Source organism: Nyctereutes procyonoides, unplaced genomic scaffold, assembly GCF_905146905.1.
Source record: "Nyctereutes procyonoides isolate TBG_1078 unplaced genomic scaffold, NYPRO_anot_genome, whole genome shotgun sequence".
NCBI classification, from domain to species: Eukaryota; Metazoa; Chordata; class Mammalia; order Carnivora; family Canidae; genus Nyctereutes; species Nyctereutes procyonoides.
The window spans coordinates 3123318-3141377 of record NW_026575041.1 but is presented as its reverse complement, the minus strand read 5'-3'; the positions used below and the strand labels follow the sequence as shown (position 1 = coordinate 3141377).

The following is an 18060-nucleotide window of genomic DNA, read 5'->3' as shown; positions in this document are numbered from 1 at the left end:
GATTTGCAACAAAAGGGCCAAGACAATTCACTGGGGAAAGAATAGTCTTTCCAACCAATGCTATTAGGACAACTGAGTATTCATATGTAATATGAATCTGGACCCCCCCCCCCACACACTACATAATTAAATCATAGTGGATCATAAACCTAAATGTAAGAGCTAAAACTATTAAACTTTGAGAAGAAAATACAGGAGTAAATCTTTACGATCTTTGATTAGGCAACAATTTCTTTTTCTTTTTTTTAAGATTTTATTTTATTCATGAGAGACAGAGAGAGAGAGAGAGAGAGAGAGAGAGAGAGAGAAAGGCAGAGACATAGTCAGAGGGAGAAGCAGGCTCCAAGCAGGAAGCCTGATGTGGGACTCAATCCCGGGACTCCAGGATCACGCCCTGAGCCAAAGGCAGATGCTCAACCGCAGAGCTACCCAGGTGTCCATAGGCAACAATTTCTTAGCTACACCACCAAAAGTAGAGCTAAAGAGAAAACTCAGGAGTTGGACTTTGTCAAAACTAAAACTTTTCATTAAAACTATATACAGTTTTGGTGCAGGTTGAAAATGGCAGTGGTGGCTCAGTTTTGGGTTTCTGGGCTGCTTGGTCAGTCCCAGGAATAGCTGGGGTGGTCCATGTAGAGTGAAGAGAGCTCAAATCAAATCTGGGAGGCCCTCATCTATTATGTAACACTCCCCAGCGTGGGAATGAGCATACTGGATGTCTTCCTAAAGCTACATCATGGAGAGTATCAGAGACCCAAGTTCTGGGGTAGGATGGCCTACCCTCATCTCCACATCAGGTCCAAGCCCTTTTCCTGGGGAGATGGTAATCATACTCTATTCCATAATTCTCACATGAATCCATTTCTGACCAGCTATGAAAATGAACAAAGAGAATTGGGACCACAACCCAGTGGGGACCACGTTACTGGTTTGGACCCATGACTCTGCACACAGACCAGAAAAGTATATGGCACCTTAAGCTCACCTTCCTTACTTGTATCAAATGATGACCAGCTGACCAGTATACTGATCTTCTATCCCTTTTCTTATAGCATGAGATAGCTAATAAATAATTTAGATTAGTCCAAGGGGGGAAAATCCCTATATACACTTTTTACATTACAGCTGTATATAGGTTGTCTTAGTTTAAACTTCTATTTAAATTAATCATTTCTAGTGACTGGAAGATTTGTGATCATTAGCAAATCAATCTCTGCTTCAATTTCTTCAACTGTAAGCTTTGAAAAAATGATTACAAATAGGCACATAAAATGAACTTCAGAAATGTTATAGTAGAAATACTGTTCACAGCTGAGCCACATAGTATATTGATTACATTTTCTTCTGTGTCCTCTTACTTTTTTCCAGAATGACTGTCTTTTACTTTGTTTACATAGCTTTTTATTAAACTATAACTGTTTTATAAGAACTTTTTATAGGCATAAGATATAGCAGACATTTCACAAAAAAGCAAGCACAAATAGCTCATAAATGAAAAGGTTCCCAATTTCATTCAGAGTCAGAGACAAAATTTTGTTTTATTTTTTATTTATGTTTTAGAGACATAATATTTTAAGTCACAGTAATATATAATTTCACACCCATTATGTTGACAAAATATGAAGCCAGACATTACTAGGTATTGATAAGGATCTAAATTGGATGAACTGTCATCCACTGTGTGTGTTCTTTAGTAGTTTCATTTTACATCAACACATCTGCAGAAAGGCACTAAGATACACATAAAAAGATGTTCACAGAACCATCTGCATAAAACCAAAGAATAACAAGCAAACTAAAATCCAACACCACTAGAATATATATATTGAGATATCTTTAGATAACTGAACATGCCACAACAGAAGAAATGTATATGCTAAAATTATATGCAGTAACATGCGTGAATTTCAAAAATACATTTGAAGCATAGAAGAGTAAGTGCAGTATGATTCTATTAACAACAAAGTTCCAAAACAGGCAAAACTAAATAATATCTTTTCTATGGATACTTGCATAGGTGCTCAAACTATACAGAAAGGCAACAGAATGAGTACAGGAAGAGTCCAAGATGGTGGAGAAGTAGGAGACCTTAGTTTCATCTGGTCCCAGAAACGCAGCTAGATAGCTATCAAATCAATCTGAACACCTGCAAACTCAACCAGAGATCTAAGAAAAGAACAGCTGCAACTTTACAAATAGAAAAGCGACTACTTTCTGCAAGGTAGGAGGTGCAGAGAAGTGAATGCAAGGTGATATATGGGAAGACAGACCACAGGGGTCAGGAGCCTCTGGCAGCCAGTACCAGAAAGTGATACAGCAGTGGAGCACAACACTGGAACCTTTAGAAGTTTGCTCCAGTGAGGGATGTCCCTGCCTGAAAGGTGCTCAGGCAGTGAAGTAGGGGCAGAATCCTAGGTGGGACAGTGTGGTCTCAGGATCCTTGGGGTCACAGAAAGAACAGGGGTGCCTGAGTGCAGCAGAGTTCCCCAAGCATCAGAGCGGGGAAACTGGTTGCAATCAGCGAACCCAGGAGTAGGCTCTCAGTTAGGGGTTACCATAAACCACAAACCACTGCGGGGATGGGCAACCACTCTCTGAGCAGGGGCCCCAACAAGCAGCAGAACCACCACAAGGCCCCCCACCCTGGTATGGGTGCCAGCCTCAGCAGTCTGCAAGGTTTGGAGACTAGAAGTGGGTCCTGTGCCTGAAATACAAATGCTTAATCACAGGCTGGGTGGGTAGAGTGCAGAGGGAGACCAGGGACACAGAAGTGATTGACTGCTTTTCCGTGAGGGCACACTGAGGAACCATGAGCTTCCAGCTCTGGGCTGGAGATTGGAGGGCCACCATTTTCATTCTCAGCCTATATATATATATATTTTTCCCCCCCAAGATTGTATTTATTCGTGAGAGGCAGAGACACAGGCAGAGGGAGAAGCAGGCTCCATGCAGGGAGCCCAATGTGGGACTCATCCAGGGTCTCCAGGATTACACCCTGGGCCAAAGGAGGTGCTCAACCACAGGAGGCGTCCCATCATTCTCAGCCTCTAAAGCTGCAAGAAAGACTTCAGGGAACAAAAGCCACATAGAGCAGTCCTGAGCAAATTACTTTACCTGGCCCCCTGGTAAGGGCAGTGCAATTCTGCCTGGGGCAAAGACACCTGAGAATCAGTCCAACAGGCCCCACCCCCAGAAGATTAGAAAGAAAATAGGCTAAAACCAAGTATATGGATCATAAAGAATTGCAAAATGCCAGCGTCAGGGGAAAATAGTATATAGAATTCACGGGTTATTTCCCACAATTCTTTAGTCTTTCAATTTTAATTTTTTCTTTTTCCTTTTTCAAAGAATTTATGAATTCATTTTTACAGTTACATTCTACCCTTTCACTGTATTTAATTTTATTTTTGGATATAACAAGTTTTCTTTTTTTCTTTTTCTTTTTTTTTTCTTTTTTTTTCAAGTTTTTCTTTCTCCACAATCTTGGGATACGTTTCTTCTAACAAACAGACAAAAATACACCCAGAATCTAGTGTATGGTTCTGTTCTCTTCACCTGTCTGATCATATTCTTTATCTCTATCTCTCTTCTCTTTGTTGTTGTGAAAGTATTTTTAAAATTTCCTCTTTACAGGGATGCCTAGTTGGCTCATTGGTTGAGCATCTGCATTTGGCTCAAGTAGTGACCCTGAGGTTCTGGGATCAAGTCCCGAATCAGGATCCCTGCAGGGAGCCTACTTCTCCCTCTATGTCTCTGTCTGTGTGTCTCTTATGAATAAATAAAATCTTTAAAAATTTTTTTTTCATCTTTACAGTTGCATTCTATCTTTTCAATGTATTTAATTTTATTTTGTGTACATATATTTTTCTTTCTTTACAATTCTGAAATGTAGTTTCAGTTCATTCAAAAATACACTCAGGATATAGTATATCACTCTGTTCCGCTCACTTGTCTGTTTATGTATTTTTTTGGTCTCTCTCTTTTTTTTTTTTTTTGGTCTCTTAATTTTCATTTTTACATTTACATTCTGTCCATTCATTGTATTTAATTTTATTTTTGTACATACATAAGTTTTTCATCTTTAAAATTTGGGGATCTAGTTTTCTAACAAACAGACCAAAATGCATACAGGATCCAGTGTATTGCTCTGTCCTATCCACCTGTCTGATTATATTCTCTCTTTTTTTTTAAGTTTTATTTATTTTCAGTTTTGGGTCTCTTCTGATTTGTTTAGTATATATTTCTCCAGGATCACTGTTGCCATTTTAGTATTTTGCTCTCTCATTCATCTATTCTTTTCTGGATAGAATGACAAGACAGAAAAACTCACCTCAAAAAAGAGAACAATGGGCAGCCCCGGTGGCTCAGCGGTTTAGCACCACCTTCAGTCCAGGGCATGATGCTAGAGACCCGGGATCGAGTCCCACGTCGGGCTCCCTGCATGGGGCCTGCTTCTCCCTCTGCCTATCTCTCTCTGCGTGTCTCTCATGAATAAATAAATTTAAAAAAAAGAAAACAAAAAAACAAGAAGTAGTACTGACACCCAGGGACCTAATCGATATGGACCTAAGTAAGATGTTGGAACTAGAGTTCAGAATAAGGATTATAAAGATACTAGGTAGGCCTGAAAAAAGCATAGAAGACATTAGAGGATTCTTTTCTGGAAAAATAAAAGAACTAACTAAAATTTCATCAAGTCAAAATAAAAAAGGCTATTAATGAGATGCAATAAAAAACGGAGGCTCTAACTGCTAGGATAAATGAGGCAGAAGAGAGAATTAGTGATCTAGAAGACAAAATTATGGATAATAAAGAAGCCAAAAAAAGAGATAAACAACCACTGGATCACAAGGGGAGAATCTGAGAGATAAGTGATACCATAAAGCTAAACAATATTAGAATAATTGGGATCCCATAAGAAGAGGAAAGAGAGGTGGGTGGGGAGCAGAAGGTATATTGGAGCAAATTATAGTGAAGAACTTCCCTAATATGGTGAAGGAAACAGGCATTCAACTCTAGGAGGCACACATAATACTAAAACATGAAAATCTCAGAGACAATGAGAAAAATCCTAAAAGCAGCTCAGAACAAGAGGTCTGTAACCTACAAGGGTAGAAACATTTGACTGGCAGGAGACCTACCCACAGAGACCTGGCAGGCCAGAAAAGCCTGGCATCATATATTTAAGGTGTTAAATGAGAAAAAATATGCAGCCAAGAATACTTTATCCAGCCAGGTTGTCCTTCAAAATAGACGGAAAGATAAAAAGTTTCCAGGACAAACAGAAACTAAAAAAATTTGTGATCACTAAACCAGCCCTACAAAAATAATTAATAATTTAATGTCTCTCCAACAAGAAAATATAACAATTGTAAATATTTATGCCCCCAACATGGAAGCAGCCAATTATATAAACTAATTAATAACAAAATTAAAGAAACACATTGATAATAATACAATAGTAGGGGGCTTTAACACCCCACTCACTGCAATGGACAGATCATCTTAGCAGAAGATTAACAAGGAAACAAAGGCTTTGAATGACACACTGGACCAGATGAATTTCACAGATATATTCAGAACATTCCATCCTGAAGCAAAAAAAAATACATTCTTCTTGAGTATACATGGAACATTCTCCAGGATAGATCACATACTGGGTCACAAATCAGGTCTCAACCTGTACCAAACACTAGGATCATTCTCTGCATATTTTTAGACCACAATGCTTTGAACTGGAACTCAGTCACAAGAGGAAATTTGGAAAGAACTCGAATATATGGAGGTTAAAGAGCATCCTACTAAAGAATGAACAGGTCAACCATGAAATTAAAGAAGAATTAAAAAATAATAATGGGGGCAACCTGGGTGGCTCAGCGGTTTAGTGCCACCTTCAGCCCGGGACGTGATCCTGGAGACCTGGGATCGAGTCCCACATCAGATTCCCTGCATGGAGCCTGCTTCTCCCTCGGCCTGTGTCTCTGCCTCTCTCATGAATAAATGAATACAATCTTTTAAAAAAATCATGGAAACACATGTTCAAAACCTTTGGATGGAGCAAAGGCAGTGCTAAGAGGGAAGTATGTAGCAATACAAGCCTTTCTCAGGAAACAAAGGTCTCAAATACACAATCTAACTTTATACCTAAAGGAGCTGGAGAAGGAAGAGTAAATAAAGCCTAAAGCAAGTAGAAAAGAATTAACAAAGATTAGAGCAGAAGTCAATGAAATAGAAACCAAAATTAGAGTAGAAAAGATCAACGGAAACTAGGAGCTAGTTCTTTGAAAGAACTAAAAAGATTGATAAACCACTGGCCAGACTTATCAAAAAGAAAGAGAAAAGACTCAAATAAATAAAATTATGAATGAAACAGGAGCGATCACAACCAAAACCAAAGAAATACAAACAATTAGAACATATTATGAGCAACTATATGCCAACAAATCAGGCAATCTGGATGAAATGGATGCATTCCTAGAGAGGAATAAACTACCAAAACTGAAACAGGAAGAAATAAAAAACCTGAACAGACTCATAACCAGCAAGGAAACTGAAGCAGTCATCAAAAATATCTCAACAAACACAAGTCCAGGGCTTGATAATTTTCCAGGATGAATTCTACCAAACATTTAAAGAAGAATTAATGCCTATTCTTCTGAAGGGGTTTCAAAACATAGAAATGGAAGGAAAACTTCCAGACTCTATAAGGCCAGCATTACCTTGATCCTAAAACCAGACAAAGAGCCCACCAAAAAGGAGAATTACAAACCAATATCCCCAATGAACATGGACACCAAAATTCTCACCAAGATACTAGTCAATAGGATCCAATAGTACATTAAAAGGATTATTCAGTATGACCCAGTGGAATTTATTCCTGGGCTGCATGGGTGGTTCAACATTCACAAATCAATCAATGCAATATACTACATTAATAAAAGAAAGGACAAGAACCATATGATCCTCTCAATAGATGTAGAAAAAGCATTTGACAAAGTACAGCTTCCTTTCTCGATTAAAACACTTCATATTGTAGGGATAGAGGAAACATACCCTAATATCATAAAAGCCATTTACGAAAAACCCACAGCAACCATCATTTTCAATGGGGGAAAACTGGGAACCCTTCCCCTAAGGTCAGGAACACATCAGGGACGTTCACTGTCACCACTGTTGTTCAACATAATACTAGAAGTCCTAGCCTTAGCAAGCAGACAACAAAAGAAATAAAAGGCATCCAAATCAGCAAAAGAAGACAAACTCTCACTCTTTGCAGAGGACATGATATTCTATGTGGAAAACCCAAAAGACTCCACCCCAAAATTGCTAGAACTCATACAGGAATTCAGCAAAGTGGCAGGATATAAAATCAATGCATAGAAATCAGCTGCATTTCTATATACTAACAATGAGACAATTAGAAACAGAAATCAAGGAGTAAATCCTGTTTACAATTGCATTCAAAATCATAAGATACCTAGGAATAAACCTAGCCAAAGAGGCAAAGGATCTGTACTCAGAAAACAAAATAAGATGCATTATCTTATTTTGATAGAACACATCCTCTGGTAGCTTCCTGAGAAAGGGAGATTAATTTTGAAACTCTCCATGCCAGATGATGTTACTGAGGAAGATACAAAGAAATGGAAAAACGTTCCATGGCTCATGGATTGTAAGAACAAATATTGTTAAAATGTCTATGCTACCTAGGGCTATTTATACATTAACTGCAATCCTTAACAAAATACCATCAACTTATTTCACAGAGCTGGAACAAATAATCCTAAAATTTGTATGGAATCAGAATAGACTCTGAATAGCCAAAGGACTGTTGAAAAAGAAAACCAAAACTAGTGCCATCACAATCCCGGACTTCAAGCTCTATTACAAAGCTATAATCATTAAGACAGGCACAAAAACAGACACATAGATCAATGAAAGAGAACAGAATAGAGAACCCCGAAATGGATCCTCAACTCCGCGGTCCACTAATCTTGGAAAAAGCAAGAAAGAATATCCAATGGAAAGAAGACAGTCTCTTCAACAAATGGCATTGGGAAAACTGGACAGGCACATGCAGAAGAATAAAACTGGACCATTCCCTCACACCATACACAAAAACAGACTCAAAATTATTGAAAGACCTAAATGTGAGACAGGAATCCATCAAAATCCTAAAGGGGAACACAGGCTGCAAGCAACCTCTATTATCTAGGCTGCAGCAACTTCTTGCTAGACAAGTCTCCAAAGGCAAGGGAAACAAAGGCAAAGATGAACTATTGGGACTTCATCAAGATAAAAAGGTTTTGCACAGCAAACGAAACAGTCAACAAAACCAAAAGACAACCAACAGAATGAGAGAAGATTTGCAAATATCTTATCAGATAAAGGGCTAGTATCCAAAATCTATAAAGAACTTATCAAACTCATCACCCAAAGAACAAATAACCCAATCAAGAAAGTATGAGCAGAGGACAGGAACAGACATTTCTCCAAAGACATACAAATTGTCAAGAGACACATGAAAAAATGCTCAAAATCACTGAATATTAGGGAAATACAAATCCAAACCAGAATGAGATACCACTTCACACCAGTCAGAATGACTAAAATGAACAAGTCAGGAAACAACAGATGTTGGCAAGGATGCAGAGAAAGGGGAACCCTTTTATACTGCTGGTGGGAATGCAAGCTAGTGCAGCCACTCTGGAAAACAGTATGGAGTGGAGGTTCCTCAAAAATTTGAAAATAGAGCTACCCTATTACCCAGCAATTACACTACTGGGTATTTACCCCAAAGACAAAAGTAGTGATCTGAAGGGACACCTGCACCTCAATGTTTACAGCAGCAATATCCACAGTAGCCAATCTATGCAAAGAGCCTATATGTCCACTGACAGATAAATGGATAAAGATGTGGTGTATACATCTATCTATCTAGCTAGCTACACACACACACACACACACACACACACACAGGAATACTACTCAGCCATCAAAAAGAAATCTTGCCATTTGCAACAATGTGGATGGAACTAGAGGGTATTATGCTAAGCAAAATAAGTCAATCAGAGAAAGACAATTATCCTATGATCTCACTCATCTGTGGAATTAAGAAACAAAATAGAGGATCATAGGGGAAGAGAGGAAAAAAATAAAACAAGACACAGAGACAGAGACAAACCACAGGAAACAAACTGAGGGTTTCTGAAGGAGAGGGGGGGTGGCAGGGTGGGATAACTGGATGATGGACATTAAAGAGGGCATGTGATGTAATGAGCACTGGGTATTACAGTGAGTCTGATGCATCAGTGACCCCTACCTCTGAAACTAGTAATAAATTATATGTTATTATATATAATTAACATTATATGTCAATTAATTGAATTTAAATCAAAAATTAAAAATAAATAAATAAAAGTTTTAAAAAAGAAACAAGCAAAAGAATGATAAACATGCAATTCAAGACTATGGGGAATGGAGGTGCTTTTGGGGAAAAGCAAACAGGCATCTAAAGTGCTAATAATAATAATGTCCTATTCATAAGCCAGGTGGTAGATACATGGGGATTTATTTTGGTCTTCTCTACACTACACATACATACTTTAAACCTTTCTGTATATTTCACAAATAAATTTTTCTAAATAAAAAGAACCCTTTGAGAAATCTGTAAAACTTTTCTTAATATGATCACATTAAATAATCTATCAGGTCTATTTTTTTCTTTTTAAATTTCCATTCTTGGCACCTTCCATTCTGCTCCAAATAGGACTGTTTACTCTTGGATTGGAAATGATGAAATGCTTTCATTTCACCATCATCCTGTGAATTCCTCTTGCCTCTCTCCTGTGCTGAATCCTTGATTTCCATATCAGGTATTTTTCTTGATGCATTATCTTATTTTGATAGAACACATCCTCTGGTAGCTTCCTGAGAAAGGGAGATTAATTTTGAAACTCTCCATGCCAGATGATGTTATTATCCCATTTTCACACATAGCTAACAGTTTTACCAACAACAGAAATTTTATGTCAGGAACTGTTTCTATCCATGGTAGTTAGGTACCTTGATAGATCTAACTTTGGATGTATTGGCTAAAATTGTATGGATGTATGTGTAAAAAAAATATACAAAAATAAATATACAATATGTGAGATTGTATTTATGTATTATCATACTTTTACATGTTATATATAAATTATATATTCATTCATTCTTCTTAAATGCAAGGATGTCTCAGCAAGAAAGTAAGAATATGGAATACTGAGGCCAAAAGTGAAGGTGGGGACCTAGAGAGGCACTTAGTACATTAAAGCTGGCTTTTACCTTGATAGCATTTACCAACTATCTAAATGGAGGTTTGGGGGGTTTCTTGGGGCACACAAAATGCGACATAAAGCCCAAGGTGAGGAGCCTTGCTGGGCAGCCCTGCAGGAAACCTTTCTCTCATAAAGCTGGTATCTCAAAAGACAATTCTGTCAGTGAAAGGGTAAAGTAGAATTAACTCTGCTCCCTAACCCAATCTCAGGACTAAAAGAAAAATATCTGTCTTGAAACTTGGCATTGAATGAATGGAAGGGATCTTTTGTGACTAGGATTATTTGTTCTAGCTCTGTGAAAAATGCCCCTTGTATTTTGATAGAGCTTACATTAAACGTGTAGATTGCTCTGGGTAGCAGAGATGTTCTAACAATATTTGTTCTTCCCAACCATGAGCCATGGAATGTTTTTCCATTTTGTTGTGATGTTCTCAATTTCTTTCATGAGTGTTCTATAGTTTTTTGAGTACAGATCCTTTGCCTCTTTGATTAGGTTTATTCCTAGGTATGTTATGGGCTTTGGTGCAAATGTAAACAGTATTGATTCCTTGATTTCTCTTTCTGCGGCTTCATTATTGGTGTATCGAAATGCAACAGATTTCTGTACACTGATTTTGAATCCTACAACTTTACTGAATTCGTGTATTAGTTTTAGCAATTTTTTGGTGGAGTCTTTTGAGTTTTCCACATAGAGTATCAGATCATCTGCAAATAGCGCAAGTTTTTCTTCCTTGTCGATTTGGATGCCTTTTATTTCTTTTTGTTGTCTGATTGCTGAGCCAGGATTTCTAGCACTATATTAAATAACAATGGTGAGTAGACATCCCTGTCTTATTCCTGACTGTAGAGGAAGAGTTCTCAGTTTTTCCCTACTTAGGATGATTATTAGCTGTTTGTCTTTTTCATATGTGGCCTTTCTAATGTTAAGGTATGTTTCCTCTAAATTTACTTTTTATCAAGAATGGATGCTGTATTTTATCAAATGCTTTTTCTGCATCTATTGAGATGATCACAATGGTTCTTATGTCCCCTCCTTTTTTAAAAATTAATGTGGCATATCATGTTGATTGCTTTGTGAATACTGAACCACCCTTGCAGCTCAGGAATAAATCCCACTTGATCGTGGTGAATAATTCTTTTAATGTATTGTTGGATTTGATTGGCTAATATCCTGTTGCGAATTTTTGCATCCATGTTCATCAGGGATATTGGTCTGTAATTCTTTTTAGTGGGGTGTTTGTCTCGTTTAGAATCAATGCTGTCCTCATAGAATGAGTTTGGAAGTTTTCCTTCCATTTCTATTTTTTGAACAGTTTGGGAATAGGTATTAACTCTTCTTTAAATGTTTGGTAGATGGGGCAGTTGGGTAGCTCAGTTGGGTAAGAGTCTGCCTTTGGCTCAGATCATGATCTCAGGGTCCTGGGATCAAGCCCCACATGGGGTTCCCTGCTCAGCAGGGAGTGTGCTTCTCCCCCCCCCCTCATGCTTATGCTCTTGTGTCTCTATCTCTCTCAAATATATAAATAAAATCTTGAAAAAAAAGTATTAGGGCAGCCCAGGTGGCTCAGCGGTTTAGTGCTGCCTTCAGCCCAGGGTGTGGTCCTGGAGATCGAGTCTCACATCAGGCTCCCTGCATGAAATGGAGCCTGCTTCTCCCTCTGCCTGTGTCTGTGCCTCTCTCTCTCTCTCTCTCTCTCTCTCTCTCTCTATGTCTCTCATGAATAAATTTTAAAAAAAAGAATTAGAAAAAAAAATTAATGTTTGGTAGAATTCCTCCTGGGAAGCCATAAAAGACCCCAATTAGTCAAAGCTATCTTGAAAAAAGAAAAGCAAAGCTAGAGGCATCAGAGTTTTAGACTTAAAGCTATATTACAAAGCTATAGTCATCAAGACAGTATGGTACTGGCAAAAAAACAGACACACTGATCAAGGGAGAAGAACAGAAAATCTAGAAATGGACCCACAATTATACGGTCAACTAGTCTCAACAAAGCAGGAAAGAATATCCAATGGAAAAAAGAAAGTCTCCTTAACAAATTGGTTTGGGAAAACTAGACAGCCACATGCAGAAGAATAAAACTGGACCACTTTCTTACACCATACACAAAAACAAATTCAAAATTGAGGAAAGACCTAAATGTGAGACAGGAATCCATCAAAAGCCTGGAGGAGGACACAGGTAGCAATTTCTTTGACATTGGCTATAGAAATTCTGTACTAGACACATCTCCAGAATCAAGGGAACAAAAGTAAAAATGAACTATTGAGACTTCACATCAGGATAAAAAGCTTCTGCACAGCAAAGGAAACAATCAACAAAACTAAAAGGCATCTTATGGAAAGGGAGGAGGTATTTGTGAATGACATGTCTGATAAAGAGTATTCAAAATTTATAAAGAACTTATGAAACTCAACATGCAAAAACCAAATAATCCAGTTAAGAAATGGGCAGAATATGAATAGACATTTTTTTCAAAGATGGCCTACAGCTGCTAACAGACAACATGAAAAGGTGCTCAACATCTCTCATCATCAAGGAAATATAAATCAAAACTATAATGAGATAGTACCCCACACCTGTCAGAATGGCTAAAATTAACAACAGAGGAAACAACAGTTATTGGCAAAGATGCAGAGGAAGGAATCCTCTTACACTATTGGTGGGAATGCTGGTGCAGCCACCCTGGAAAAAAGTATGGAGGTTCCTCAGAAAGTTAATAGAACTACCCTACGACCCAGCAATTGCACTACTAGGTATTTACCCAAAGGACAAAAAATAATGATCTGAAGGGACACAGGCACCCTGATGTTTGTAGCAGCATTTTCAATAATAGCCAAATTATAGAGAGAGCCCAATGTCCATCAACTGATGGACAAATAAGATGTGCTATATATATGTATATGAACACACACATACACACACACACGAATATTAGTCAGCCAGCAAAAAGAATGAAATTTTGCCATTTGCAATGATGTGAATGGAGCTAGAATTCTATCATGCTAAGCAAAACAAGTTAGAGAATGACAAAAACCATATGATTTCATTCATATGTAGAATTTAAAAAACAAACATATGAACATGGGGAAGGCGGGAAAAGAAAGGGAGGCAAGGCACAAGAGACTCTTAACTATAGAGAACTAAGGGTTGATAGAGTGGACACAGGCAGGGGATGGGCTAAATGGGTGATGGGTACTAAGGAGGGCACTTGTGATGAGCACTGAATGTTATAGGTAAGTGATGAATCACTAAATTCTACCAATATTATACTCTATGTTAACTAGAATTTAAAAACTTGAAACAAAAAAATGGAAGGGAGGAGGAAAAAAATCCTTCTCTGATGAAACTAACCACACAGACAGTTGTCAAACTAATTTTGGCTAAATTTATACCACTTATATACTCTAAGAAGTTTCAAGTTGAGAATTTAAAGTGGGATTTAGACTGGTAGTGCTCTCAGGACCCAAGTGGAATCAAAGAAAATCCTCTTTGAAGAGATCAACCTTCATTCTAGGACCACAAACTCCCAAATATAAAGTTCCAAAGTACATGACCACCTCATAGTCAAAAAGCATAAAACAGGGAAGCCTGGGTGGCTCAGCGGTTTAGCACCACCTTCAGCCCAGGGTGTGATCCTGGAGACGCAGGATCCAGTCCCACGTCAGACTCCCTGCATGGAGCCTGCTTCTTCCTCTGCCTGTGTCTCTCATGAATAAATAAATAAATAAATAATCTTTAAAAAAAAAAAAGCATAAAACACGTGAGGAAACAAAGACTTCAGGGACTGAAATAATCAGAGAGAATATAAATAACTGATATGTTTTACAAATAATAAAAACTTGAAACAAACACAATTACAATGAAAAGAATAGAATTGAAAAACAAATGGTAAGGTTTAACAAATTAGACACAGTTAAGAAGGGTGAACTAAATACTTGTTCAGATAAACTTAGATACATGTAGCATGTTGCACAGAAACAAAAAATTATTAAAGAAGTTAAGAAATACGGAGGAGAAATAACTTACTATGTCAAATTGGAGTTCCAACAGAAAATTAGAGAATGGATATAGGTAATCTTGGAAGAGTAATAGCTAACGTTTCCAGAACTAAAACTTCAAAATACAGATTCCTAAAGCCCAATGAATGACAAGATTTTAAGAGAATTACTATATTATAGTAAAACTGCAGAACATTAAAGACAATTATGCTAAAAGTAGCTCCACCTCCCAAAATACAAAGTGATATGATATACGCACTAATTTGTTCATTTTGGCACTATTTGAAATACAAAAGAATGGAAAGAACTCAATGTCCATCAGTAGAGAGAATGGTTGAATAAACTGTGTTGCATACATACAATGAAGTACTCTGTAGCTGAAGGCAGAAAAAAAGAATGAAAAAGATCTGTGTATAACAGTGTATAACACTATTGGGTGACCAGGATATATTAAGTTTTAAAGTACTATGCAGAACAGTATATACGTTATCTTTTACCTAAGAATATAAATATATACACACACACTTTTTAAAAGTAGAAGAATTGGGACACCTGCATGGCTCAGCTGCTTAAGCATCCAACTCTTGATTTCAGCTCATGTCATGATTTCAGAGTTGTGAGATCAAGCTGTGTGTTGGGCTCCATACTCAGTGGGGAGTCTGCTTGAGATCCTCTTTCCCTCTCCCCTTGACTTTACCCTTCTAAAACAAATAAATAAATCTTTTAAAAATGTATTAAAAAGGGAATCCCTGGGTGGCTCAGCGGTTTAGCGCCTGCCTTCGACCCACGGTATGATCCTGGAGTCCAGGAATTGAGTCCCACGTTGGGCTCCCTGCATGGAGCCTGATTCTCACTCTGCCTATGTCTCTGCCAATCTCTCTCTCTCTCTCTCTCTCTCTCTCTCTCTCATGAATAAATAAATAAAATCTTTAAAAAAATAAAAAATAAAAAATATATTAAAAAATAAAAGTGTAAGAATTAAACAAAAACTAATGAAACCCTGCGGTAGGGTACTAGAGGGAAAATGAATAGATGTCATAAAGTTTCTGAATGTACACTGCTTTTATAGTCTTAATTTTGGAGTCATATAAATAATTTCTTTTTTGTTTTATGAATACGTTTAACAGTTTATAGAATCCAATCACCACTACCACCACCAACAAAAAAGAATTAACCTAATGGTATATAAACAATTATTCCACGTGACTTTCAAACATAATTATTTGACTTTTCATCTCTGGTGGGACATACTTTAAGAAAAAAAAGAAAGAACTGAATAGAAATCTTAAACAGAATTCAGTAATAATGTTGTTGATAGTTTTAATTGGTAGCTTAACTGGTTATTCTGAACATCATATATGTGCATATTTATAAACATATATCAAGCAAGTAGGTAGGTTAATGTCATTAGGAACCAAGATTTCTTAAAAAAAAAAAAAAGGAACCAAGATTTCCATTGTAAAGGAAGACAAAATTATATAAAATCAAAGAAGTAAAAAACTCTGTAATCTTAATTGGAAATATTAATATGAATTCATGATTCCTTTTGTTTTATTTTGTTTTTTAAAAAAGTATATTCTAACTCAGCATATTGCAAAGGTCTACAAAAATAAGCAACCTGGTAGCTATAAGTTTCTCTACTGCCCAGACTGAGATATTTAAATACCATTTCCAGCTTCTAGAGGCTGCCTGTATTACCTGGTTCATAGGCTCTTCCTCCATTTTCAAAATCAGCAATGTAGCAATTTTACATTTCTCTCCGACTGTGACCTGTTCTTCTGCATCCCTCTTCTTTAAAGGACATCTGTCATTACTTTGGGCCCACCCAAATATTCAGGATAATCTATTTCATTTTTAAGATTTGTTTTTTTGACAGACAGAGAGAGAAACTTTGCATGCATGTACATGTACAAGCAGGCAGAGCAGCAGAGAGAGAAGGAGAAGCAGGCTCTCTGTTGGGCAAGGAGCCCAATGCAGAACTTGATCCCAGGATCCTGGGATCATGACCTGTGCTGAAGGCAGACAATCAACTGAGCCATCTAGGTGCACCAAGATAACCTATTTTAAAGTCAACTGATTAACAACCTTAATTTTCCTCTGCCACGTAAAATAATAAATATCTTATAGACAGAACCTGAGCATCTTTAAGGTGCTATTATTCTGGCTGCCACAGGTTCCTGAAGTCTTCGTATTATTTTAGAAGAATGGGAGTACTGATTAAATTTGGGACTTCTATAGATTAAGTACTCATGTTTAAATGCCTCAGGCAAAATCTAAGGAATCCATTAAAAAAAAAAAAAGAACTGGTTAACAAGTTCACTAATGTTTCAAAACACAAGATTAATATACAAAAATCAGTTCTATTTCTATACACTTGTAATGAACAATCCAAAATGAAATTAAGAAAACAACTTAATTTATAATATCACTGATCAGAAAAAAATACTTAGGAATAAATTTAAACAAAACAATGCAACACTTACACACTGAAAACTATGTAACATTGCTGAAAGAAATATAAAAAGACCTAAATAAATACAAAGGCACTCCGCATTCATGAATCAGAATATTTAATTTTGTTAAAATGGCAATACTCCCAAATTGATTTACAGATTTCAAGCAATATCTATCAAAATTAAAATTACATCTGGCTTCCTTGCAGAAATTGACAAGCTTATCCTAAAATTCATTGGAATTCAAGGAACCCAAAAAAGTGAAAACAAATTTTTTAAATTAAGACAAAGTTAGAAGACTCATACATCATGAAACATCTGGCTTCCTTGCAGATATTGACAAGCTTATCCTAAAATTCATATGGAAATTCAAGGAATCTAAAATAGCCAAAACATTTTTTTTTTTAAAGAAAGAGTTGGAAGACTCATGATTTCAAACTTACCACAAAGCTACAGTAATCCAGACAGTGTGGTAGATATATAAATCAATAAGGAATTAAGAAATAAATCTATACACTTATGATCCATTGATCTCTGACAAGAATGCCAAGGTAAGTCAATGGGGTAAAGAGGAGTCTTTTCATTGGATATTCACATACAAAGGAATGAAAGTGGACTCACTCCTAACATCATATACAGATATTAACTTAAAATGGATCACAGACCAACAGATAAGAGTTAAAACTACAAAACTCTAAGAAGAAAACATAAACATAAATCTTCATGATTCTGGGTTAGGCAATGGGTTCTTAGCTATGATACCAAAAGCACAAGAAAAGGAAAAGACAATTTGAACTTTATCAAAATTAAATGTTTGTGCTTCAAAGGAGACCAACAAAAACATGAAAAGACAACCCACAGAATGAAAGAAAACACTTGCAAATCATAGATCTGATAAGGAACTTTTATCTAGAATATATAAAGAACTCGCAACTCAGTACAAAGACAGCTAACCCAATTTTTTAAATGAGCAAACAATCTGAATACATATTTCTCCAGAGAAGAGCTACAAATGGCCAATGAGCATATAAAAAATACCCAGCAGCATTAGTTACTAGAGAAACGCAAATCAAAACCACAATGAAGAACCACTTCGCACAACCAGGATGGCTATAAACAAAAAGATCAACAATGACAAGTGTTGTCAAGAATGTGGAAAAATAGGGCAGCCTCCGTGGCACAGCGGTTTAGTACTGCCTGCAGCTCGCGGCGTGATCCTGGAGACCCGGGATCAAGTCCCACGTTGGGATCCCTGCATGGAGCCCACTTCTCCCTCTGCCTGTGTCTCT

The 18060-nt window shown here is 37.0% G+C and overlaps 2 protein-coding genes across 2 annotated transcripts in view; one reads left to right on the top strand and one right to left on the bottom strand.

Annotated features, from left to right (window-relative positions):
- PPME1 (protein phosphatase methylesterase 1) overlaps positions 1 to 18060 on the bottom strand; it is an 88021-nt gene that overhangs the window by 49632 nt on the left and 20329 nt on the right. The gene's annotated exons all lie outside the window — the stretch shown is intronic.
- On the top strand, positions 562 to 942 carry LOC129506563 (cytochrome c oxidase subunit 6A1, mitochondrial-like). Its single transcript, XM_055320345.1, is given in 1 exon segment — positions 562 to 942. A coding segment is annotated over 1 exon segment (381 nt).